We start from the raw sequence: 26,730 nt of genomic DNA on the forward strand, positions 1-26,730 counted from the left end.
CACAGACCTCCTTTGAGATTCACACTTCTCCAAATTTTGCAATGCAGTAATGCATACAAAAATGCATATACTAAGGTAATTGTATGCACACAAATGCATATATTAGTAAAAACAACATACAAAAATGCGTTATATTAAGGGAAATTGCTTTGCAAAAAATGTGTATATTAGGCAAGATTGCCTTACGAAGTATATATAATATGGGCAATTCACACTAAAATGCTGATAAATTTCCATAAGGCCTATTTTTCTTTAAAAAGAGAAAAGAGAAATGATGTGAACTGAAGATTAGAAAAAAGAGAAACCAAAATGGACTGCTGAACAAAACCGTAGCTCAATGGGCTAAGTCAATATCAAAGCCCATGTTTTGGGAGGGGGCACCAAACCAGGTGCCAGTAGCCACACCAATATCCTCACTGTGCAGATGACCTTGCCCCCACCATGTGGCAAGCCACCCCATCTCCTCCCATCCTGGAGGGAGACAATGGGAGCAGAGGTTTTTGGTAGCACTAAATATGCAGCAAAGCAGGGAAGAATAGAGGGCAGTGGTTCCCAGCCTTTTTTTTTGGCCTTCTCTAAAATCCTGACCCCCACCCTGTGACATATAATTTTTATTATTCCAAAAGTGAACTCCTATTCATGTGGAGGAAGCCTAAAAGGTCTTTAACTGTTAATAACTCATTCTCGAATTGCTCCCCATTAAAAATTTAATTGTCCCCCTGTTGGGAACCACAGGTGTAGGGGGAAGGGAAGAGACCCCCACCATTAAAGCGATGACCCTCCCACAGCAAAAAGGAAAGTCGGTAAGGAAGAGGAAACCCTGCTGCCACCATCGCCCTCAAGAGGAGGGGTAGCAGAGACCATTGCGGATTTAGGGCAGAGCAACCAGTTCTGCTGCAATGGGTGCTGACTCTGGGGGGTGCTGCAGGGTGCCACAATTATGAGATAGTAAATTGAGCAGATCAGAAGCCAAGAGACAGGGCGTGCCAAATTTTGGGCTCGCACAGAGCACCACTGAAATTTGAAAGACCAAAACCCATCCATGCAGAGACAAGGGGGAGGTGAAAGCAATGAGGATCACACAGTGTGATTTGTTCCAGGCCCTGTACCTGCTTAGGCATGGACCTGCCAGCAGAGGTTTAAAAATAATGCTACTTGGAGCAAAGCCTAAGCAAAGCAAAAGGCTCACATATTAACAGGGGGAGATTTAAGCCTTTTACAACTTTGAAGGTCAAAAACGTTGGGAGCTAATAGCCATCACATTTATGATGTACTTTCTTTGGCCAGCTCCCACCTACAGGCAACTGATTATATACATAATCCAGTGATCTGGGCACTGAATTGGATCCAGGCTTCTGCGACTGAAGCCCTGTTCTTTCAGGCCTTGGCTCTCCTGTCTTCTCCCTGCAACCTTCTTCTCCTTGCCTCGTTGCTCAGGAGAACCCTCTAAGAATGTGTGGAAGGTAATGTGAGAGGCTACAGGGGAAAGTTGGAATGAGGGGTTTCCTTCCTCCTCTCCATTCCTAGAACGCTTCACCCAAACCAAGCTCCTCCCTTCCATGTGTGACATGGCAACTTTGGAGCTAATCCACTACAGTGTTAAAGGTAAAGGTAAAGGGACTCCTGACAGTTAAGTCCAATTGCAGACGACTCGGGTTGCGGCGCTCATCTTGCTTTATTGGTCATGTGGCCAGCATGACTAAGCCACTTGTGGCAAACCAGAGCAGCACACAGAAATGCCATTTACCTTCCCGCCAGAGAGGTACCTATTTATCTACTTGCACTTTGACGTGCTTTTGAACTGCTAGGTTGGCAGGAGCAGGGACTGAGCAACGGGGGCTCACACCGTCGCGGGGATTCGAACCACCGACCTTTCGATCAGCAAGCCCTAGGCTCTGTGGTTTAGACCACAGCACCACCCACATCCCTACAGTGTCAACTACACTGCGTCAACTACAGAGTTAGTTGAAGTGAATAATGTTTCTGTCCCTTTACAGAATGTGCACAGTGTGCACATTTAACCATCTGCAGCAAAACTGAGTAGATTTTCTCATCACAGAATGTTGCATGTCCAAAAGGGTGGGTACTGTTACTGGATAAACATTTGAAAAACTTCTCTTTGATTCGGTTATCCATGCCTTTTCTTCCCTGTGCAGCTGAATGAAGATGTTTTTGAGAACTGTGATCTTGGTATACACCCAAACACAATGTCATTAAATAGGTATGGATATATACACCTGTTACTGTTCCCATACTTTTTCAATGGGACACACTAGGAAATAATGCAAGATGAATCTGCATTGTGCTTTTCATATTTTGAATGGAACTCAGTTTATGAAAGAGGACTTTTCAAGGACATAAGATATGTAATACAGTAGGCTCAGGGACTAAGTAGAAACTATAATTCAGGGTGCGTTGAATGCAGAATATCATGTCATGTGTAAGCACTCTAAGAGTCCTCCAATTCTCTGCAGGCTCTTCCTACATTAACTTAAGGCATGTCTCATGCTGCAACGTTCTGTTTGTATTCAGAAAACAAATGTTTCCCCATTTTTTTTAGCATGGAGCTGAGGTGCATCTGTGTCTTTTTTTAAAAAACAGAAATGTAAGTTCCTCTAGAGGAGGTGACACCAGGAATCCACCAGCACGTCTCAATTTAGCTGTGTGTGAGAGAGAAGTGATAGCTGTATCTATCTGTGGGCATAAATAAAACAAATCACTGTCAGCGTAGCCAAAAATATATAATCCAATAAGGGTGCCGCTCACAGTGACAGAGGAAATATGTGATCAGGAATTCCATAGGTGTTTGGGGTTTTTTAGCTTAATAGCAGAGGGGATTGTATTATGGCCAGTGTGCTTGAGGAAGGAGAATTAACTAACTAGTTGCCAGTTCATTATTGTGTCTAGTTTAAGATGCTCACACTAGTGGCTAAATTCCTAAATGACTAAGGCCCCAAATATCTGAGAACCTGCCTCTTTCCTTTTCTTGGATGTTACCATCAGCAGAGGGGGCTTTCTTGGTAGTTCTACTACCCTCAGAAGTTGAGGGGGTAGACTAGGACAGGACATTCTTTGTGGTAGCCCCAAGCTGTGAAAGGCTCTCTCCACAGAGCAGCGTCTGATACCATCATTATAATGACTCATATATTCTGAAGACTCACTTTTTTACTCTGGCCTTTAACATCTGGGAGATACATTTTCAAGACCCACACTTTCTTGTGGCTGTAATTGGTTTTACACTGTTTTTATTTTATTTTTAATTACAGTAACCTGCCCTGGATGAATGGCAGATAAGAAATTGAAACAGCAAGAGGAAGTGGTCCCTTTCCCTTGTGTTGTTTTCCCCAATGAAAATCACTACCAACACCTGCCCAAATTTGCTATTTGCCCCACGGGAGAGAACAAAAGGTACCACCTCTGCTCAAAATTGCTGCTTGCTATCCGTCATTGTAATAATAATAACAATAATAATAATTTTTTATTTATACTCCGCCCTCCCCAGCCAAGGCCAGGCTCAGGGCAGCTTACAAGCAATAATAAAAACAAGTTGAATGATTACAACTTAAAAACAAAATTAAAATACAACATTAAAATATTGAAACATTAAAATATTAAAATAAAGCCTCATTGCGGGAGGAGAAGGAAAAGAAAAAAGAAAGAGAGGGAGGGAATCAAATTGGCTCCAAGCCAAAGGCCAGGTGGAACAACTCTGTCTTACAGGCCCTGCGGAAAGAAATCAGATCCTGCAGGGCCCTGATCTCATGAGGCAGAGCGTTCCACCAGAGTTGAAAAGGCCCTGGCTCTGGTTGAAGCTAATGTAACTTCCTTAGGGCCCGGGACCACTAGGGTGTTGCTATTTATGGACCTTGAGGCTCTCCGTGGGGCATACCGGGTAAGGCGGTCCCGTAGGTACGAGGGTCCTAGGCCATGAAGGGCTTTAAAGGTCAAAAGCAGCACCTTAAATCTGACCCTGTACTCCACCGGGAGCCAGTGCAGCTTGAAAAGCACTGGGTGAATATGCTCCCATGGCAGAGACCCCGTGAGGAGCCTCGCTGCAGCATTCTGCACCCGCTGGAGTTTCTGGGACAGTTTCAAGGGCAGCCCCGCGTAGAGCGAATTACAGTAGTCAAGCCTGGAGGTGAACGTTGCATGGATCACTGTGGCCAGGTCAGGGCGGGAAAGGTAAGGTAATACTGAAACAAGTACCAGAGGCCCTCTTGGCTTTTAAGAAAAGCAGCAGGAGCAGGGAATGTTCAGTTTCTGGCCACAGATTAAACTTCCATTGCAAGACCAAGAACATTGCCTGTGTGTTGGCTAGACACTCACTGGAAGCAAATAATCTACCCTCCCAGGAAACTGAGCATTGCCTTTCTAGCATGAGTGAGAGACAAGGAGTTGGAATCAATAATGTTGGAAAGGGAACTTTGACAAAGAACCTTTGATGGATTTGCTACCCATCAGAGAATACAGCTGCTGAGCAGAGAGCGTTTACCAGCCATTGAGGGAAACTGATTCCAAGGTGGGCATGATTACCTTAATTACTTGACATGTGTTAACCCTGGTATGTCGAATATTTGTTTTCCTTTGCTTCATTCAAACACCAAGGTCCTAGACTAGGACCTATGTTGTATGCTTAAGATAATATTTTGTTCTCTGGCTAATGATGCTGTTTTAAATGTGTATTCTATATTTGACCTCCTTTTGTAATGTTTTACTTTGAAATCTTTCAGGTAATTTAAGTTTCCTGTTATTTATATATGATTATATTTCATTTTTTGTAAGGTTTTATTCTGGAATGTTTTATTTGCTCTTTTAAAGTACGTTACAAACCACTTGGATATCTTTTTCTTAAAAATATAAAGCAGTATAGAAATGAAATGAATTGTACTAATAGTAACAATAGTAGTACTCTGGACCACTGATGTCCAAGAATTGAAATCTTCCATGGAAGTTTTGCATGAGTAAGGCAATCTTCTTTCCTCTATAGTGTGCCAAAATAAAAAAGACCCTTAAATCCCTTGTATGCTGCATGGAATATTCCATGCTAATGAAAAAGGCCATCATTACATATTTCTTAATTTTTTTAGGTTTAAAATTATTATAATGGATTTGTGCAGTGACTAACGCTGTAATCTTATTTATGCTTCTCCATGAAATATACTGGAGACTTACTTCTAAGTAAGCATGCATAGGATTGTGTTGTAAATGAAGAAAAATAATACTCAGTGCCCCTAACTTCATCTGCAAATATATATTCCCTATTACTAGCTGATTTTCTGATATGCCCAGAAACTAGTGCCTGTCTTGTCCATGCTTGAGCCTCTCTCTCTCTCTCTCTCTCTCTCTCTCTCTCTCTCTCACAAGACTAACAAGAATAACCACTACCCTGACTAACAATCCTAAATGGTGGTTTGAATCCCTTTAACACATACACCACATTTTAATCATTTAACCACCACAACTGCAAATACTAAATGGTACAAAACTATGTTACCAAATAAGCTTTTCTGAGAAATCCAATAGCTAAGTATCCACAGGCCCAGAACTCCATCCCAAGTCCAAACCATTCCCACTACCATTGGGGGAACCATCAGAAAAGTTTGGTGGGTGCTGCGATCTTCTTCCAACCTTTTCCCCTCCCATCAGAGTCAATGGGTGGGAAATTACTTTCTCCAGGTCCTGTCCTGGCATGATTTCTGTTGTGTTCACAGGCAAGTTCATGGGATGGAGAGACTAGGATGTGGTATAGTTGGGTTCCTCCATTCATGCCGCCCACTCTCAGCCCAGGATTCAGGGAAATAATTTCCCCAATGGAGGGGCTCAGTGGACTTTTTGTACAGCATACAGGGGCATTTCTGCAGGCTTTCAACTGGAATTGGCAGTCTCCATTTCACTTCAACTCCCCTTGACCCATGAACCAGTGAGGATAGGATTGCACCCTTTAGGATGAACTAATGTGCATTAAGTGGCGCCATGTCTCATCCTACTCCTAGGCCAAAAGGGTGACAGTTCATCACTACCGCCACCACCACAGCTAAACCTAAAATTAAAGTTTAGGTTTATTTGTTTTATTGATCTTCAGAATCGTGGAGGACAACTGAAAGGCCCATCTAGAAATCTGTGCAGGCCAATGTAAAACAATAGCACAGCAAAACAAAGAAAAGAATTCTCAGTTGTCCCACTACTTAAGGCAAACCTCGAGTCATCCTGATAAGCAAACACCGAAAGCGGGTGATGAGGATGGAACAAACTCTGATATCAACCACCATCTCCTCTTGAAATTTAAGGAAGGGCTATAGAAGTTGGAGGTAAACTGAGGCTGTGATAACTGAAACAAACAAGATTAAAAAAATTCCTTCCAGTAGCACCTTAGAGACCAACTAAGTTTGTTGTTGGTATGAGCTTTCATGTGCATGCACACTTCTTCAGATACACTTGCATGCATACGAAAGCTCATACCAACAACAAACTTAGTTGGTCTCTAAGGTGCTACTGGAAGGATTTTTTTTTTTTATTTTGTTTCAACTACTGCAGACCAACACTGCTACCTGTAACTGAAACAAACAAGGTCAAGGAAAGAAGCAATTTTCACAAGATAGATAAAGGAAAGTGATTGCAAGAGAAGAGGGGGTTCAGAGGGGGGATAAAGACAGGCAACTAACCAGTGCTTATGAAAAGTGAAGTCGGTGTTTGAGAAAGAATCAGGAAGGAAGGTCATTGGGGACTTATGAGAAAGAGCGACAGTGCAAAGGAACATGATAATGGTAACTGTGGGAGCCATGGAGAAGATAGCAGAAATGGTGAAACCAAAGGGACTGCACAATAAATTTTGTGCATTAAACAAAATGCAGACTGCCGTCCTATACACCAGGGATGGGGAACTGTGGTCTACCTAGGGTTGTTGGACATCATCCTTTACCATTGGCCATGGTGGTTGGGACTGGTAGGAGTTTGAGTACAACAACATTTGGAAGGTCAAAAGTGACCAATTCATGCTAGTTACAGATAGGTAGCCGTGTTGGTCTGCCATAGTCAAAACAAAATAAAAAAATTCATTCCAGTAGCACCTTAAAGACCAACTAAGTTAGTTCTTGGTATGAGCTTTCGTGTGCATGCACACGAAAGCTCATACCAAGAACTTAGTTGGTCTTTAAGGTGCTACTGGAAGGAAATTTTTTATTCAATTCATGCTAGACACAGTTATAAGGAAGTGTGAGTAAGCTCCATTGAGTAGGACTTTAAAAAGTAAAAAAGAAAAAAAAAGGTAAAGGACCCCTGGACAGTTAAGTCCAGTCAAAGGCGACTATGGGGTTACAGCACTCATCTTGCGTCAGGCTGAGGAAGCCGGTGTTTGTCCACAGACAGCTTTCCAGGTCATGTGGCCAGCAGGACTAAACTGCTTCTGGTGCAACGAGACATCGTGACGGAAACCAGAACGCACAGAAACGCCATTTACCTTCCTGTTGCAGCGGTACCTATTTATCTACTTGTACTGGCATGCTTTCAAACTTCTAGGTTGGCAAGAGCTGGGAGCAATGGGAGCTCACTCTGTTGCGGGGATTCAAACCGTGACCTTCTGATCGGCAAGCCGAAGAGACTCAGTGGTTTGGACCACATCGCCACCCGCTCCTCCTGAATAGGACTTACCTTGGAGCAGACATGCAGAGGATTGCACTGACAGTGCGTTTGCAGGAGATGCTGCTGCTCACTTCCTCTCTCCAATGACTTGTAGCCATCTTTGTAGATGTTGATGACTTGTAGACATCTTTGCACCCACCACCATCTCACACAATTGGCCAGCATCAGGGCTGCCATGGAACCATTGTTGGAGGCCACATGTCTCTAAATGCCAATTGCTAGGAATCACAAGTTGGAAGACTGCTGCTGCACTCTGATCGTGCTTGTGGCTTCCCACAGACATCTGGTTGGCCATTCTAGGATCAGGATGTTAGACTAGGTGGGCAAGTGGGCCTGATCCAGCAAGACTCTTCTTATATTCTTAAAGGAATTATAAGGTCCATATGACACATAGGAAAGGCATATGCTATGGGGAATTGGAAACATTAAAATCATCATCCTGACTTGCAAGCTCTAAGCTCTTAAGAGGCATATGTTGGTGTTGACTCATGCTGGAGTTTGGTTGGAGAAACAGGTAGAGAACTTGGGAATGCTAGAAATGGCTTGATAATGCCATGATAATAATGTTGTCAAAGCCAAGTGAATCCCAGGAGTCTAAAGCTTATCTGGTTAGAAGAGCATTTTGGTCTTGGAATTAAAGACTGTCAATATATAAGGTTCCTAATGGCTTTGTGAATTTTTTTCTTCCTGTTTCAAACAGCAGGGTATCAGTTTCTAAATAAAGTTTTGAATACCCACCTTCCTCTACATTGGAGAGGAATGCCAGCTTTTTCAAACATTTCCTGCCTGGGGAAAACCTCTGTGATTCAAAATATGTGCCATATTGGGGTAGCAATGGTGGAGAATCTGCAGATGTGGACAGATGCATGTTTGTTCTACCACATTCTCTTCCTTCTTCTCACTGCATGCAATGTGCCTGGATGTATAACCTCCATTCTCACTTTGTGGAGAACGCCTTTCACCCTGTATAGAACTGGAAACCCCCTTCCCTGACAAACCTTGCAGTTTCAAAATGCTGGGCTTGTGATTTTGTGCATTTTGTACATTGCCTCTAGGCTTCGGTGTAGGCGAGGCATGAAACCCTAATAAATCACCCTCCCAACAGGAGCTGTGAAGTTGCCCCAAAAGACCTGCATGTGGGGTCACAATCACTGTTCTTAGGTTGACAGGGCAGACCCCCTCCTCCCAACTTTAGATAGGGAAATGATCCCCAACTGCACACACACACACACACACACACACACGTAGGTTCCTTACGGCCACCTCTTTGAAATCTGTTTACAAGCAAGCAGCCCATCAGCTAAAACCTCTCTCCCACCTACCCCCCAAGATCTTTATCGATTCTTTTGGCAGTGTGAACCACAGAGCTTCAGAAAGACAGCGACCGGAGGCACCGCATCAGGAAAGCAACAGGAACAATATGTTGATCGAAATGCCCATCCGTTTGCGGGCAACCTTCATGTTACAGAAAGAGCTTTGCTTATCTGTAGGGAAGCCGGCGGTGGGTTGTCAGCGCATTCAGAGAGGCGAAAGAGAAGGGCAGTGAGACGGATTGCCGGAGCCTTCGTACCATGGACAGCTCCTGGTACAGAGACGCTGGAGAATTTCCCCTTCTTCTTGCGTGTGTGCGTCAATAATAATAATAATAATAATAATAATATTTTTTTAAAATCCTGCAGTCCACCCCCTATATTAGCAAACGCCTCCAGCTCCTCCTCTCCCTTGGGAACAACCATCTCGATCCGAGCCCGGGAGATCTGACGTCAGGGATCGCTTTCGTCGTTTTGACGTGTCAAGCCCTCATTTCCATTCTGGCTGTGGCGGGTTGGAGTCCTGCTCAAGCATGAGCCGGGCAGAAACAGGCGACCTGTGATCGCAGCCAGACACTTTCTTGAGAACAGCCAGCTCCTTCTCCACCCCCCGCCCCGCACCAGCCTTTCTCCTGATCGCATAGCAACCAGAGTGGGGAAGGAGTTTTCCACTCTTCCTCCTTTTTTTGAACCACGAATCCTGACTTCTCCAGCTGCCTGACTCGATTCCTTGATCGATTCTCCCCTCGTTCTCTCCAAAGCGCCCGGTCCTCCTTCTTCTTCGCCGGCTGCCATGGAGAGGCGAGGCTGGGCAGGGCGCAGCGCGGCCGTGGCTTTGCTGGCTGCCTGGAGCGCAGCCGTCCTGCTGGCCCGGGCGGAGAGGCAGTTCGTCAACGAGTGGGCAGCCGAGATCCCGGGAGGTCCGGCGGCAGCCCGAGCCATCGCCGACGAGCTGCAGTATGAATTTCTGGGGCAGGTAAGGCTCCCCGCTTCCCTCCCCACTCCACCCCTCTCCCACCCCATTGCGCAAAGCAGGCAAGTTTGTTTCTCCCGCTTTCCCGAATAGGAACCGGGCGGCGCGCGTAATTGACAAGCGATGCCATTGACTAGCAGCTCGAGATAGTGGCTTGTGCGCTAATGGCTCTGTTGCTGAGACAGAGCTACACACGTCACGTGCTCCTTTCTAGACACTGACTCCCTTAAGCAAGGACTTCTCATGCCATTATTATTATTATTATTATTATTATTATTATTATTATTATTATTATTCGGGAGTGGTAGGTGGGTTTCCTAGCTCAGGATGGCGAGTTCTCCCTCCATATGGCAAACACAGTCTCCGGGGAAAGTCCTCAGAGTTCCCAAGCTTTCTCTCCTGCCACAGGATTCTTTGCTTTTCTACGCACATCACAGCATAGTAATAATAATAATAATAATAATAATAATAATAATAATAATAATAATAATAATTTTAAACAGAGTTGAGGAAATGACTTTAGGGATAGCACACTCCCTTGCGTTCTGCGAGAGGTGGCTTTCTCGGGGACAATGCCAAACGGAGTGGAATCGGCAGCAGGCGCTGGGAATTACAACTCAGGGGAGACGAGGAATGCTTCCTTCTCGGAAGCCCCCGCAAGGAGACCTTCCTTGCTTTGCATTAACCCCTACAGCTCCCCAGGGCGAAGGTGGAATGCCTTTAGCTGGGGTTCCAACCTCAGGATCAGTTTCAGTTGCCAGGATTACACGAAGCAACAATCGAGAGAATTGATAATTCCCCGGGGATGGGTGAAGCAGTATGCAGAAGGAGAATGCGTGTGCAGAGTACTTCCCCCCGTCCTTCTGAGTAACCACAGACATCTGGGTTTATGCAGGAGGAAGCCGTCATTCCGTGAACCGAGCTTTCAGACAAAGAATGAGCTCATTTCATGGAATCAAAGAGCTGGAAGGGACCCTGAGGATCATCTAGTCCAACCCCCTGCAGTGCAGGAATATGCAGCTGTCCCATATGGGGATGGAACCTGCAACCTTGGCATTATCAGCACCATGCTCTAACCAACTGAGCTATCTTTCTTCCTTCCTTCCCTCCCTCCTCCTTTGATAAAGTTCTACCAGCCCAGAGCAATGAATCCACTTGCCGTTTCTCTCCCCAAACCCTCTGCTCTTAGGGAGATATTTGTGCCTTCGTGGTTTGGTGAAGGTGCCATGTGGATTGAGCAAGAGCAATCCTACACTGTATCCTAAAAGTTAACAGCGCCAGGTGTTTTCCACAATCTCCTCTCCCTTCCCTTCCCTCCAGCCCACCTCCTCCCCCCGTCTGTCATGCCATGACGTCACTGTTGTCAGGGATGAGTAACTTCATTTACGTAATAGCAACCTTGCCCCGTTATCTAATTGTAGAGTTTCCTACCTGTATCCTGTACCCCAGCAGTTGACTCCAGTAGTGCAGAAACCCAACCCCTCTGATCTGGTTTCTAAAGAAACAGCCTAATATGTCTCTGTGTTAGTCCAGTGATGCAGAGCACGGAGAGGGTGGAGATCAAAGTCTAACATCTGCTTTCTCTTTTATGATCCTCACTTACCTCTTATGCTTGAAAAAAGCTCCGTTGTCACTGCTGGAAGCAAATTTAACTCCCCGCGCCCCCATAAAGGTAGTACTGACGAACTGCTGTGCTGGCAAATAGAAGTGCACAGGATCTGATTCACTGCTGTATCCTGTGTCCTTGTGTCAGCGACACAAGCCTACCCCAGCCTGTTACACAGCACTGGGTGTTGACAATATTGCATTGGCAACGACTCAGACCACCCAATGAAGCAGAACAGAGGCACCCAGGAATACAGCGTAATATAGAGATGAGCAATGAGGGACAATGTAGCCCAGGCAGTGCTGTAGCTGGGGGGGCTAGCCAGTTTTTTTTTTTGCCCCAGGTGAAACCTCCAGAAGAGTGCCATTGAGGCTTCCAGCCTGCCTGTGTGTGTGTGTGTGTACACAAATGTGTGCAGGTGCCAAACTGGGTCTTTGATCTGGGTGAAATAAAGCCTAGTTTTGCCCCTGAGTCCAGGTCCAGAGACCATGTGATGAGCTTTTGTACCCCAATCCAGTCAGCTACTTTGGCACAATCTAGTGCAGTGAGCTGTTGCAAAGAGATTGCAACTGATAGGGAGCGTGGCAGAGTTAAATGCCTCCCTTGTTTTGCAGAGGGTTCTCTCTACCTGAGAATAAGCCACTGTGAATTTTTGTAGATATGCACATCTCATGGCCAGGTTTCCTATATACAAGATCAACTGATTCATAGGCACTTCGATACTCCCCTCCTGTCAGAACTTAATTTGAGTCAGCAAGTGTCTCTGATTCCATAGCCATAGCTCATCCCTGGAGCTTGTCAAGTAATAATAAAGAAAAGTCTGCCTTTCTTTTGCCATGTATATATCTTGATTTGGAAGACAGGCTTTCTAGCTTGGAGGGTGTTGCTCCAAGCCTGTCGAGAACCGCTTTGGCACCTCTCGTTTTAGAAATTTTGATTTGTTTATTTTAAATATTTCCGCCTTGCTAAATTTCCCAAAGATCTAAACACGGATAATACATGGGAGTTGCTGTATGTAATGCATTTGGAATTCAAGTAGTGGCGGACATTTGCAAGCACTCTAATGAAGATGTGTAGTACTTAGATTGCTGCTGCATTAAATGGGAGGCGGTAATGTTGTTCTGAGATGAAGCTAACAGGGGTGACATGTTATATGGCCCAGGTCCTAGTGCTGTAAAAGTGGTGCTGGCTGCCATCAGCAGTAAACCACTTCCACGTGGTAGGAGCTCCACGACACAGCCGCAACACCTATAACTGGCTTTGGCAAATGTTTGCCAGATCCACTGGGGGCAGTGGCCCTGGCATGGCTATTTACTAACCGCTGGCAGGCTTATATGCGGGAGCTGAGTAGAACATTACAGTGGCTACCTGGAGCCCCAGAAGTGATTTCAGTGGCCACCAACCTGTGTTCATACTGCCTGAATCAGGCAACAGTTGTAGCTCTAGGAGCTCACATTTCCTGTCCCAATTAAAAACCCGGTAATAATTGTTGCTGTGCAGAACTGAAACTCGGCTCATTTAGTGCTTAACAGAAGGCAGAATCACTCAAGCTCTTATCTCTGTTTTAACACTTCCTGTATTATGCCACTAGCTGGGTAGTTTCTAGGCATGCATTGATCACCTCTCCTCCATCTAGATTTCCACATGATTCCTAACATTTGCTCATAATTGCAATTAAATGGCTGGAGTCTACGACCTGCTACTGTTGCAGCCAATGTGCCAGGAATTTTAAAACAGAACCACGCATGCCAGGCCATTACAACCCAACAAATAGGAGTTATGTTTCTGGTGCCACCTTAGCAAAGGGAATTAGATCTCCATCCATGCTGAAAATAAAACCCACTCCCTGTCCTGACTGCTGAAAGACCATATTTGAATAAGCTCCAAGATTTAGTCCTGCTTTTCTGGCCAAGTAAATGTCCTCTCAAAAATCAGCATACCATGTAACATGAGTTCCAACTGCCAGAACACAAAGTAGGAAAAATGGGGATTCTAAGCAAGCCAGAATTTGTATGGCTGCTGCACAAGATCACTGTGGCATTGCAGAAGCAGGCTATTTCAGCAGAGCAATGCAAACAAAACTACCGTAGACATTTCTACCAATTATCATTTCAGCGATGATCACTTGGTAATTAGAAGTGGAGGGCACTGAACATGTTGCATTCAGGCCAACAGCGATTCCATATATCATTCGCTCTAATATCCCAGAGATGAGCAAGACAACTATATACTGGGGGAAATCAATGTTACGGAGAAAGAATGGGAAATGATGAAATGAGCTGTGGGGAATCCAAGAAGTGCTGTCTAATGAAAACCAGAGCAAAGCCATTGGATAAGAGAAAAGCGAGGAAGACAGAGTGGAATACATCATGAGGTGGCTGTGCTCTGCCTCCACAGCAATGCTTCTGAGTACCAGCTGCTGTGAAAGGGACGCAGGTGGTGCTGTGGTCTAAAATACTGAGCCTAGGGCTTGCCGATCGGAAGGTCGGCAGTTCGAATCTCCGCTGTGGGGTGAGCTCCTGTTGCTTGGTCCCTGCTCCTGCCAACCTAGCAGTTCAAAAGCACGTCAAAGTGCAAGTAGATAAATAGGTACCACTCCGGCAGGAAGGTAAACGGCGTTTCTGTGCGCTGCTCTGGTTCGCCAGAAGCGGCTTAGTCATGCTGGCCACATGACCCGGAAGCTGTACGCTGGCTCCCTTGGCCAATAAAGCGAGATGAGCGCCGCAACCCCAGAGTCGTCTGTGACTGGACCTAATGGTCAGGGGTCCCTTTACCTTTACCAGCAGCTGCAAATCACAGAAGGGGAGGGTGTTCTTTTATTCATGTCCTGCTTCTGGGTTTCCCACAGGCATCTAGGAGCCATGGTGGGAACAGGATGCTGGGCTGGAGGGGCCTGCATCCTGTTTTATGTGATATCTATCTATCTATCTATCTATCTATCTATCTATCTATCATCTATCTATCTATCTATCTATCTATCTATCTATCATCTATCTATCTATCTATCTATCATCTATCATCTATCATCTATCCATCTATCTATCTATCTATCTATCTATCTATCTATCTATCTATCTATCATCTATCTATCTATCTATCTATCTATCTATCATCTATCTATCATCTATCTATCTATCTGTGTATCTGGAACTGAAAGGATTTGAACAGGGTCTGATGAGGAAAAGCCTGGGCAAATGAAGGTAGGCAAATGCATTTACATGTCCTCAGCCTTTGTTCTGGTCGAGGATAAGGATGGAGAAGTCCTATGCTCTAAACAAAAAGCACCTAACAGTTAATCATCTGTACACATAGATGGGTAATAGTGTTGGAACCTATTTGTTCCTTTTAATTCTAAGAAAAATCCTGTCCCCTGTGCATATTTTCAACACATTGCTCTATTCAAGGCACATTAAGGTAAAGGTAAAGGTACCCCTGCCCGTACGGGCCAGTCTTGACAGACTCTGGGGTTGTGCGCCCATCTCACTCAAGAGGCCGGGGGCCAGCGCTGTCCAGAGACATTTCCGGGTCACGTGGCCAGCGTGACAAAGCTGCATCTGGCAAACCAGCGCAGCACACGGAAACGCCGTTTACCTTCCCGCCAGTAAGCGGTCCCTATTTATCTACTTGCACCCGGGGGTGCTTTCAAACTGCTAGGTTGGCAGGCGCTGGGACCGAGCAGCGGGAGCGCACCCCGCCACGGGGATTCGAACCGCCGACCTTTCGATCGGCAAGCCCTAGGCGCTGAGGCTTTTACCCACAGCGCCACCCGCGTCCCTTCAAGGCACATTACTATTAGTTTAAAAACAGTGTATGTTGACAATTATTCACGTGTTTAATTGCTTGGAAAATATTGGTGGAGACACAGTTCTGTTCCCACAGTCTTTGCACTTCTGCTTTTGAATAAATATTTTATCCGGCAAAATTTAATGTTCTTATGTTCGAAGCATTTCTGGGAAATTCCAATTATCCGTTGCTATTGACTGTTTGCTCCCTGTGGGAAAATATCTCAGAAATCATCCTGTGTATTGCAGATTGGATCACTTGAAAATCATTATCTATTTAGACATAAGAGCCATCCTAGAAGGTTGCGAAGGAGTGCTACTCACATCACAAAAAGACTCTTGGATGATCAACGCGTAAGTATTGCATTTGCAGTTTCCCGTAGACTGCAATACTGAATACACTTACAAGGGAATAAGCCCCCATGAACCCAGATGGGCTTACTTCTGAGCAAACATACATAGGCTTGCAGTCTCCTCTGGCCTTTAATTTATTTATTAAATTCATATCTCCCCTTTCCTCAAGGAGTTTAAGGGATTGCCCATAGTTCCCATTTTTATCCCTACAACAATCTTGTGAGGTAGGTTAGGCTGAGAAACATTGCCAGGCTCAAAGTTACATGGGGAGGTCCACAGCTGTCACAAGTTTGCTCTGTTGGTGTCAAATGGCCCCCCACCCTCAGTTTAAGATACAGAAGCTGACTGAACCAGCAGTTGAATCTTAGGCTCCAAGTTTACCATGATACCACTTTAAACAGTCATGGTTTCTCCCAAAGAACCCCAGGAACTGTAGTTTGTTATGTGTCCTGAGAGTTGTTAGGAGACCTCTATTCCACTTATATAGCTTCAGTTCCCAGAGTTACCTGGGAAGAGTGATTGCTTGTTGAACTACTCTAGAAAGTGCAGCTCTGTGGTGGGAATATAAGTCTAACAAATTGCTGAACTCTTAAAAAACTACAGTTTCTAGGATTCTATGGAGGAAGCCATGAGTGTTTAAAGTGACATGAAACTCCTTTAAATGTTGCAGATGTTGCTTATTTCAGCTCTGGCAATGGGATGTTATCCTCCACAGCACCTGAGGGCAGCAGGCTTGCTTAGCAGATGCCCAACAGTCTGTGTGGCACATACACCTCTGATTTCTAACAGGTGGAGGTGACCAGGTGACTCAGGGGAGCTGCTTCCTCCTGGTATCTGCTGCATAATGGTAGGGCCAGCCCTGAGCGTAGGAGAGTGAAGCAGACTGCTGAAATTTATGGCAAGTAGACAATGTTTGCATAGTAGGGCTATTGTTGCCTCACGGTGTCAATGTCAAGATTTGCCCCACAAAAGGGTGAAAAATATAATCATCAGAAATTTTGGGGTTCATTGAGGAACTAGTCTGTGGAAATTGGCAACGCTCAGCAACTTGCCAAAAAACAACAACTTTTGTGTCTGGGTTGTCATTTTTTAAATATGGCAACCCTACTTAAAATGCAACAGATTCCTTGCTTTTTAAAGAAAACAAAAGGTGAAGGAAGAGGGAAGAGGGAAGTTGTGATGACAGTGCAAATTCTAAGAAGCAAGGTGTTAGCAAATGAGAAGGTCCAGATCTTGATGTAGAATCTTGGCCAGCAGTTTGACAATTGGATACTGGAATTATGCACTTAGGAAACAAGACGAAAAGCAGATGTGCATCAGATAACAAAGGGCAACATAGACCAGCTGATTGTTGATATCTTAGTTCTTGGTATAGCCACTGGGAAATCAATTGGGTGTATGTTATTTTGTTCACACCACAGCAGCTTCTCTGTCGTGTCTCTCTACACCGGGGGTGTAACCTGCAACAGCCTACAAAGTGGAGAGTGTTCACACCACACCAGATGTCTTGGTGACATCGTCATCAGACATGATGGCAATCGCTCACATCCTTTGAGCATTCTCAGCAACTCTTTCCCCCTTCCCAGTTCAGTTCAGAACTGGATTCAGCCAACTGAGTTCTCTCATGTTGGGGCGAGGGGGAGAAGCTTTGTGTATCCTGGACTCTATCCTGTGCCCACTTTGAGCCCAACTGTGCTCCCAATTACATCACTAGCAACACAACGGGGTCTGAATCCCCTCCTTGCATTGTGAGACACAAACCTAATTGCCTGACTAATGCAGAAGTCTGCTGTTCCTGTTTGCTGAGTCAGTGGCAGAGATGGAATGAGATCTCTGCCTCCTCTCTCCCCTCTTTCTCTCCTACCCACTCCTTCCTCTTTGGTTCTTGAAATACCGCTATGGCAAATTGCAGGCCCTAGGAATGCCAGGAAATGCAGGTTTTGTGACATCCCTGTGCTAGCATTTCAAGTACGAAGGTGAAAGGAAACAAAAGGGAGTAAGACTTTCCTTGCTGCCATCACTGCAGCCACAGCCAGATATATAGGCAGGAAGAGAAGTTCTTTTTCAGCTTGGATTGTAACCTGAGCCACCAAAGAACTATAGGGCTGGGGTGGTTGGTTCAGTTCAGTATATTCTAGTGCGCTTTACAAGCATGGCAGATTTGCCTTCCAAACTGGATCATTGCAATGTTCATTGGCATCAATGTTTTCCATGTGAAATGTGGTGCTACACATGAAATAATCAGCAGGGAGATCCACTTTGCATAATGGGAATGGGTGTCAGTTAAGTAACCCGCCCTCTGCCCCCTCAAACTACTATCTGTCGAAATTGAGCACTTATCAGAATGTGGTCCTCCAGGCTTTGTAAATGCAACGGCTTGGTTGCAGAATTTGTTTTCCGTATTAGAGGTCAACTCTGACATGTGTGCAGTGCAATATTAATTACATTTGCACTAGCAGCAGCTGCTGAAGAAGGCCAGCTTCCTGGCTCTTGCTACGACCTTTTGCAAACAGGGTTATGCCTAATCTGCAAAGATATATTACAACATGAAATAGAGCATGCCTGTCTTGCGATTTAATGCAAATACCCTTTTCTGGGATAGTTCAGTTGGTAGAGCAGGCTTGAATTACCTTTTAGAAAGAAAATACAGTATGTTGAGTTAGAATCATTTAATATAATTTCCTAAAGTAATAAATCACCATATGCCAAGACTAAACAACAACAACCCAGCAACCTAAAAAAAATAAAAATAATTAAACCTATCTTCCAGTAAGTAGGACGCTCTTAGCGCTTCCATAGACAGACATGCTAAATTAAATAGGGTGTAGTCCTCTGTCATTAATGCTCTTATTCTATTATATATCATTATTAGATGTGATCTAATAGTAACAGTTTTCTTAGTATGGAGATCTGCAATGAGATGAAGTTACAGGGCCAGGTGGAAGAGCATATGGACTGTGAATAAACAACTTTGATACTGGTATAACAAGAGACTATATCTCCCACATTCACTGCTATAATTGTTTTTAGTTCACACAGCTAAATGTTAAACTGTAACTCATGGATAAGGTTTTTTTATTCATATGAGTGAGTCTTGTTGCTTAAAAAAAGGAGAGAGATAATTTTCTGTTACTGATGTGCCAAAAACCTGTATGCCTGTTTCTTAAAAAAAAAAAAAAAAAAAAAGCTTTCTTCCCCTGTGAAAGAGGATTCTGTTTTTCTACTTCACTTTTGGAGTGCTTTAGAATTTCAGTAGCTGTTTTATCATTGCAAGGTTGATCTGGGTGCTTTTCTTTCCATTAAATATTTCTCCAGTTCTCAGCAGCCTCCCCAGTGGCTTGCACTTCCAGGTCTGGAAAAGTCCCATGGGCATCATCCCTGGATTTTAATTAAAGTGTGGGAAGCTGGAGAGGCTGTGGAGATCAGTGTGCTTGCTGGTGTTGTTTTTAAGGGAAGTTCTTCCTTTTACCTTAAAAAAAATATATCCACACTGATTTCTCTATAATTAAAAAAGACATAAATGTTGTGAGTCTGAAATGTGCCTCTGAGATTCTTAGAAAGGGGGTGGGATAGAAATGAAATAAAAATACTTTGGTGTAACAACAAAAACAACAACAACAACAACAACTCCAGGTTCTTTATAGATGTTTCTATTGGCAAATATATTCCAGGTGTCTTGGGCAGAACAACAGTATGAAAAGAAGAGAAGTAAGCGTTCGGTATTGCGGGACTCAGCAGAAAATCTTTTCAATGACCCCATGTGGAATCAACAATGGTATCTGGTAAGAGCTTGCATTTATATGTAGACTCTACATGTCTTAAGAAAAGTCAAAAGTCATCTATGAGCTGCAGTGCAACCATTTAGGCTGCAATCCTAAACATCCTTCGTAGGGAGCAAGTATCATTGCACTGAACCAAGTGGGACTTACTTTTGTGTAACGATCCATAGGATTTCACTGTATGAGACATGCTAGGTATTCAACTCTTTCTACTCCTACTCTCAGCTTCCAAATTATAAAATTAAGAGTGCACAAGAAGTTTTGCAAAATCTTTTCACCTTTTGAGATGGATTTTTCTTTTCTCTAATAAGTTTCTTATTGCTCATGTAACTGGCCACTGGCTACCAACTCCCCCCCCCCCTACATTCAGGTTCTGAAAATGGAAAATTCAACAGCTATCAAAGAACAGACTGGTGGTTTGGAATAACCTCTCGACTGCACTTGTTAGAATAAAATGCATTGAAGTTGCAATCAGAAGCAAACTAAGCGAGCAGGAAGGCACTTCCACTCACACATTGGCGGCGCAATTTCTGCCAACGCTTCCCTCCATAGCAGCCCATTGCACCATACCCCACACTCTGTGTTTGCTACTGTGACACAGAGAATGGGAAATCCCATCCCACAAGTGAGCATGGTTCCGACCCAACAGGCTTTACTTATGAGAAAAGAAGATCAGGCTACCAGGCTACGATTTACAGCACGCTTACTGGGAACCAAATCCCATTAAGTATGATATGACTTGTTTTTGCTTAAGATTAGGAAGTACATTGCAAGAATTATTGGGCATAATCCAAAGTTAAGCCCTGCTGATCTGACTGGAGAGCATGAGAGCACATGCTTTGCAAGCATAAACTCCCAGGTTCAATCCCCACCTTCTCCAGGAATATATATAAATGTATTATCCTTTATTTTTCCTAGCAAGACACAAGAATGACTCCGTCTCTGCCAAAATTGGATCTCCATGTTATCCCTGTGTGGCAAAAAGGGATTACTGGGAAAGGTGTTGTCGTAACAGTGCTTGACGATGGCTTGGAGTGGAACCACACCGACATTTATATTAACTATGTGAGTTTTATACTTCAACAATCAATCAGTCCGAGAAAAGAGGCTTATGGAAATAAGGTTAAGAAATTATGAATTTATGTGTTTGTTTGTATGTTGTTTTTGTTGTGTTTGTTAAAAATTGGAAAACTAATAAAAATTTAAAAACAAACAAACAATCAATCAGTTATTATTTACCAATGGAGTGGCTAGACTCTTGGGGCTTGGATGTGGAAAATGAGTTTTATCTCCCTGCTCAGCAATGAGGCTCACTGGGTGACCTTCAAGTCACTCTCTGTCTGCCTGAACTGCCTCACATAGGTATTGTGAGGATAAAAATGGAATCCTTCAATAAAGGCTAGGAGATTACAAAGACGACAAATAAAGTTAAACAAATTAATAATGAACAATAGTTCAAGTGTCTCTCACGAGCTCGTGTGTGTGTGTAAATATAAAAAAAACTGTTAGAAAAAACTAACAGGAGTAGTCACTAAAATATATTATCAGTGATATTTTTCTAGAAAAAGAGGTGCTGGAACTCACCATGAACACCTCCCTTGTTCTCTTAGAATGGCAATGGCATCTACCTGACAGGTGCCATAACTGAGTTCCAGCAACTTCCAGCTGAAGAAAAGCCCTGTATATTATCATGCTGCTGCAATTGCTAAATAAATAAATAAATAAATAAATAAATAAATAAATAAATAAATAAATAAATAACTGGGGGTGTTTTCAAAAAGTTAGAATTAATTTATCTCTGCTGCCTCAGCAATTTCAGAAGTGTTCTTTATCCATCCTCTTCCTTTGTTTCATTTTTCAACTTAGGATCCTGAGGCAAGTTATGATTTCAATGACAACGATCACGACCCATTTCCTAGATATGACCCAACAAATGAAAACAAGTGAGTAACGACTTGCTGTTTCTCTCTTTAATATATGCTGCCGATAATCTCTGCCAAACAAATCTTGGTAGTTGACCCTTGGTGAACTTTGGCCACTTTCATAATATGTACGGTGCTATTTAAATGAGCCAGCACAGGGGTGGGAAACCATTTTTCTGCTGAGGACTGCATGATGGCTGTCAGCAGGGATTGAGCCAAAACTGAGTGTGAGCAGATCCAAAAGTGGCTGGCTACACCCCTTGTTCTCCCTTTTTCTCCATATGAACCAACCCGGAACCTGCAATCATCACCCAAGGCCCTTCTTCGTATGCCTCCTCCGTGAGAGGTCTGGAAGGTGGCAACACAAGAATGGGCCTTTTCTGTGATTGCTCCCCACTTGTGGAATGCTCTCCCCAGGAAGGTTCTCCTGGTACCTTCATTACATATATTTAGGCGCCAGGCAAAACCATTCCATTTGCCCCAGGCCTTTGGCTAATTAAACAATCTATAGCCTTTAAACTCTCTGTGTTTGGGTGGGGGGAGTTATAGTTTTTGTTTGTTGCTGGACTACAATACCCATAATCCCTGGCTATTGGCCCTGCTATCTGGGGCTGATGAGAAATGTAGTCTAACATCATCCAGTTGCGGGCCACAGGTTCCCCACCTCTGTTCTAGCCAATCAAATAGTACAATATGGTTTTTCGGCAGGCTGGGCCTTGAATGATGGTTTGAGAAGTCCAGGGCAAGGAGAATTGGCTCATTTCAAACATGGAGTCCAGCTCAAGTAGTTGTTCCAAGCCAATTAGAAGGCCAGTTTGTAGTGACACAATAAGGAACTTACACGATGGTTCGCCAGCATCTATCAGGCAAAAATGATATTTCATTTACTACATGGATGCTCTTATAACAGAAATAATATCACCGGAGTAGATGGTTTTCAACGGATTAATGTTTCAAGCCTTTTGAAAATCCATCACTCAGCTTCTCTGCAGCAGTTATCGGCAATGGGAGACCATTATCCTCCAATTCAAATGGCATTATCTCTAAAATCTACCATTTCTGCATAACACCAGCTCTTTATTAATATGTAAATGGAATTCAGACTGGCAGCGTTCAACAGCTCAACTGCATACAAAGCTGTACTACTAAATAAGGCAGCTTTTCATCTACAGAAGGTGAACAATCATATAGAACACATCATAGAAAACATGTTACCATTTACCCTGGGACTGGCAACAAGGACAAGCCATACATATAAATTCTGTTTTCTTCCTCCTAGATACCTTGGTATCTTGTGTACTGGAAACAAGGCAGGCTTTGCTTTATAGTATTTTCATTTTTTCACTTGAGAAACTAGGTTTGCCCTTGGAATTAATTCATTAAAATTGGCTTATCATTCAAATGAATGGCAATGACAGTACAGTATCTGATCCCTGTGGGCTCCATTTGAATCTGATACATTCAAATGAATAATCATTCATAATAATAGTTGTAAATGTATGGACTTGTGGGTTTTGTTGCAGACATGGAACACGGTGTGCAGGAGAGATCGCCATGCAAGCCAACAACCTGAAATGTGGAGTAGGAGTTGCATACAATTCCAAAGTTGGGGGTAAGAATCCAACACAGAAATTCAGTTTTAATAGTGTTTCCTGCCCCTGATGTGCTCGAGGTCTAAGCAAAGGATGTGCTCGAGGTCTAAGTAAATGGAGCAACTTGCACTGGCGAGAATGTATTATTAGAGGAAGTCTTCCTTTTCTGTTATATGCAATGGCCATGCAGAAGGGCTGGAAAGTATTGCTACAAAAGTTGCATGCTATAGAAGGCTTATAACCTTTCCCCAGGGTCATTGCTCTATTTTATTTTAACAGAAAATAATATATTCACTTAACCCTCATGTTTTTTCTGCCTGTGCACCTGTGCAAGAATTAGGCTGCTAATATGCGCTTCTTCCTATCTCCCTTTAAAATGGGCTAAAATTCAGTTGTGAGGCTATATAATGCACTTTCACAAATGTGGAAGGGGCCATGTAAATGCTTCTCTGCACAGCCAAGAACTCGGCTCCTATGCCAAAGAGGAAAGGTCACAGTTAGGACTCCCAGTACCAGGCACAACTTGAAAGAAAAAGATCTTGTTCTAATGGAAAATAATAGGTTTTCTAATGGAAAATGCTTCTCTAATGATTCTGAAAGTGGCTTACTAATGGGAAAATTGGTGGAAATACTATTTTTTTTATTTAAAAAAAACCCGTTGTAGATGTTCAAAAGATACAAAAAAAAAAAAATAGTAGTCAGTCTAGTAATGTTAAATAAATATAAAAAATGCAAAAAATAATAATAAACAAATCTAGGTATGTTTTCCAAAACTCCTAAGTGCCATTTGTTCATGTCTAAGTGAAAGAGTAATATGGAAATAGATAGGGCTTGTTTATGTTTTGCTTTTTAAATCTGAGAATGACAGGCATGTAGTTCAAATGCCTTGTCAAGAGTAATGTAGCCTGCAAAGTAAAAGATTTATTTTTTTTCTACACAGCTTTTCTCACAGTGTTATCAATCAAATTTCCCAATTACCTTGGTGGTGTCCAGGTCATTTGCTTGTCTTATACTCAAATTGTATGCTAATGTTGTACAGCCCCTTTTTACCCACCCATCCGAATTTTAGAAATCTCGATTAACAGAGGATTCTGAAGCAGTACTAAAGGGGGCAGAAACATTGCTCTTTTTACATATATATATATATATATATATATATATATATATATATATATAAATGGGACAGCTGTAAGTAGAGCAGACAACTGTGCTGGCTGCTGTCACATTTGAATTCCTCTGAGTTAACAGCCTTCTCTCCTGCCTTGCAAGCTATCAATCATGCTACATTCCAATCTGACTTCATCAACCTGCTTCACACCTTTCTAACATCCTAAATGAAGCAACTGCCTCTCAAGACAGAACTGGCCCAGTCATCAGAATGTGAGGCTGCTGATGAAAATGGTAGGAATAGCGTGTCCCTATTTTCAGTGAAGAAATGTTGGAGAGTATGGAATTGATTCTCCTGCGTCAAATAAAGTCCTGGATCAGTCTTCCCCAACCTGGTGCCCCCTGGAAGTTTTGGACCACAACTCCCATTAGCCCATGTCAATTGTATTTTAGTTTGTTTTTCCCCCCCAAAAAAAAATTATTCATTTTATAACACAACTAAACAACACAAATAGAAAAACAGACAATACAAACAAATTCTTGTCTTATCCTTATTTTTTCTAAACATTGTTAGGTGAGCTTTCCCAAGTCCCCCCTATCTGAGTTTCATTTTACCTCATCTTTAGCAGTTTACATATATCATATTTTTTAACCATTTTTTAATCAGACTTACTTTTACCATAAAAATCTTCACATTTTATCACTTACAAATAATACTATTTTAAAATACACTATCTTCTACTTCTAACCCTGCAGCCTATATCCACTTCCAAAGCTATTCTAGGATTTAAATATTAACATTTTTTTCAAATATTCTTTGAACTTCTTCCAATCTTCTTCCACCGTCTCTTCTCTCTGGTCTCGGAGTCTCCCAATCAGTTCGGCAAGTTACATATAGTCCATCATCTTCATCTGCCATTCTTCGATAGTTGGTAAATCTTGTTTCTTCCAATTCTTCACTGTCAATTGTATTTTAAAGCCCTGGCAGCTTATATTGGATAATAATATATTTCTATTCTATAGCGACAAGAAATGTTTCATAATACTAACGTTGAGAAAGCATGAAATAACCACTAGTTTGTCTCTGTCTCTGTCCGTCTCTCTGCTTTCTCACATTAAGGCATAAGAATGCTGGACGGAATAGTCACAGACGCCATAGAAGCAAGTTCAATCGGTTTCAGCCCAGATCATGTGGATATTTATAGTGCCAGCTGGGGCCCAAATGATGATGGGAAAACTGTTGAGGGACCTGGCCGGCTGGCACAGAAGGCTTTTGAATATGGCATCAAAAAGGTGAGGCCTCTTAACCGAGAAAATCACAGTATTTTTAAGCAGTTCATACATATCAGGGTATAGGGCCTGGGAACTTGTTTCGTTCCAAGGAGCAGTATTTATGTGACTTGTTCCCTCGTTCTGCTGTTTTAGAAAAACTGGAACTATTCTAGAGAAAAGTTGAGCAAGAGTGGCTGAATGCTTTTACATATCCTCCAACTTTCCTCAGATGAAAATAGGGACATTTCTCACCATCCCTACCCCCAACTGACCCACCTCAACTCCCTATTTTTTTGTCCACCCAGCCCACCAGCATTTCCTATCCTAGCAGTCCTACCACTGCTAAACCAATGGGACACAACACACATGCCCTCCACCATCTTGAGAAAAACCCCTTAATCCCGATTCTATTTTATCACTTTCTTTCGTAGATTTACAAAAAGAAAAACACACACCAATAAATAAATTTTAGAGAGGCACAAGATTAGACACACCAAATATTTTTTAAAAAATAAAAATCAAGACTCCTTGCAGTTTGCTCCACTTCTTTTTTCTTTCTGACCAGGGCAGCCCTGCCCTCTGCCTGCCCCTCAGAGCCACGGCGGCATGTGGGGCTGGACCTTAGTGGTAGCAGCCTCATCCTGGCTTGCTCTCCAGCAGCTGCTATGAGCTGTCCAAGGGAGGAGGCCAGCAGCAGTGGCCCTGGAGAGGCCATAGAGAGGCAACAGGATGCTCCACAGCCTCCGCCACTGCTGCCACTCAGGACAAACACCAGCTCATCTTCCTCCACAAGTGGTGGCAGCAGTGGTGAGGAAAATAGGGACATTCCAGGATCAAATCAGAAGCCAGGATGTCCCTGGAAAATCAGGGCACTTGGGGGGTATGCTTTTAGACTCTAGGGCTCAGCTCAAGATCTAGATAGCAGCAGCCCACGTTGTCTTTCAGCTCGTTTCCTTGACTGCCTGTTTTGCTTCCAATACTAATGGGGGTCTTGTGTGTGCAAAGAGGTGCTATAAAATATTGATGGAAACTTTCTGCTTCATGAATATTGCATTTGTCTCTCTTTAACATGCCAAGATTTTATGCATTATTTTGTAAGCCCATGGAGTAACTCAATCCAATTATAATTAAGATGGTGAGAATGCACATCGAGGGGGGAGAAATTCCATCATGCTAGCTCTTTAGTCTAGCTAAAGATCATGCAGGCCTTTATTGGCATCTTTTTATTCATGCCTACCTATGAAATACACGTGTACCACACCAGTGCTAGGAGATCAGAGGGCCCAGGGCATGGTTGGTTGCAGTGTGTTTTGTTTGTGTGTGTGTTGGGGAGGGGGGTGTTGCTGAGCCAAATTAACAATATCAATTAGTATGCTGTTGGATGGGATTGGTCAT

The 26,730-nt window shown here is 43.2% G+C and overlaps 1 protein-coding gene across 2 annotated transcripts in view; it reads left to right on the forward strand.

The window, feature by feature from the left end:
- The first annotated feature begins 9,383 nt into the window (after positions 1–9,383).
- PCSK1 (proprotein convertase subtilisin/kexin type 1) overlaps positions 9,384–26,730 on the forward strand; it is a 32,412-nt gene continuing 15,065 nt past the window's right edge. For both annotated transcript variants that reach the window (XM_079995480.1, XM_079995481.1), the window contains exons 1-7: positions 9,384–9,924; positions 15,559–15,663; positions 19,335–19,445; positions 20,361–20,507; positions 21,309–21,385; positions 22,888–22,976; positions 25,184–25,356. In XM_079995480.1, the coding sequence (XP_079851606.1) occupies positions 9,742–9,924; positions 15,559–15,663; positions 19,335–19,445; positions 20,361–20,507; positions 21,309–21,385; positions 22,888–22,976; positions 25,184–25,356 (885 nt within the window). In that variant the 5' untranslated portion in view covers positions 9,384–9,741. The remainder of the gene's footprint in view (positions 9,925–15,558; positions 15,664–19,334; positions 19,446–20,360; positions 20,508–21,308; positions 21,386–22,887; positions 22,977–25,183; positions 25,357–26,730) is intronic.

Source organism: Podarcis cretensis (assembly GCF_951804945.1).
Source record: "Podarcis cretensis genome assembly, chromosome: 11".
Lineage (NCBI taxonomy): Eukaryota > Metazoa > Chordata > Lepidosauria > Squamata > Lacertidae > Podarcis > Podarcis cretensis.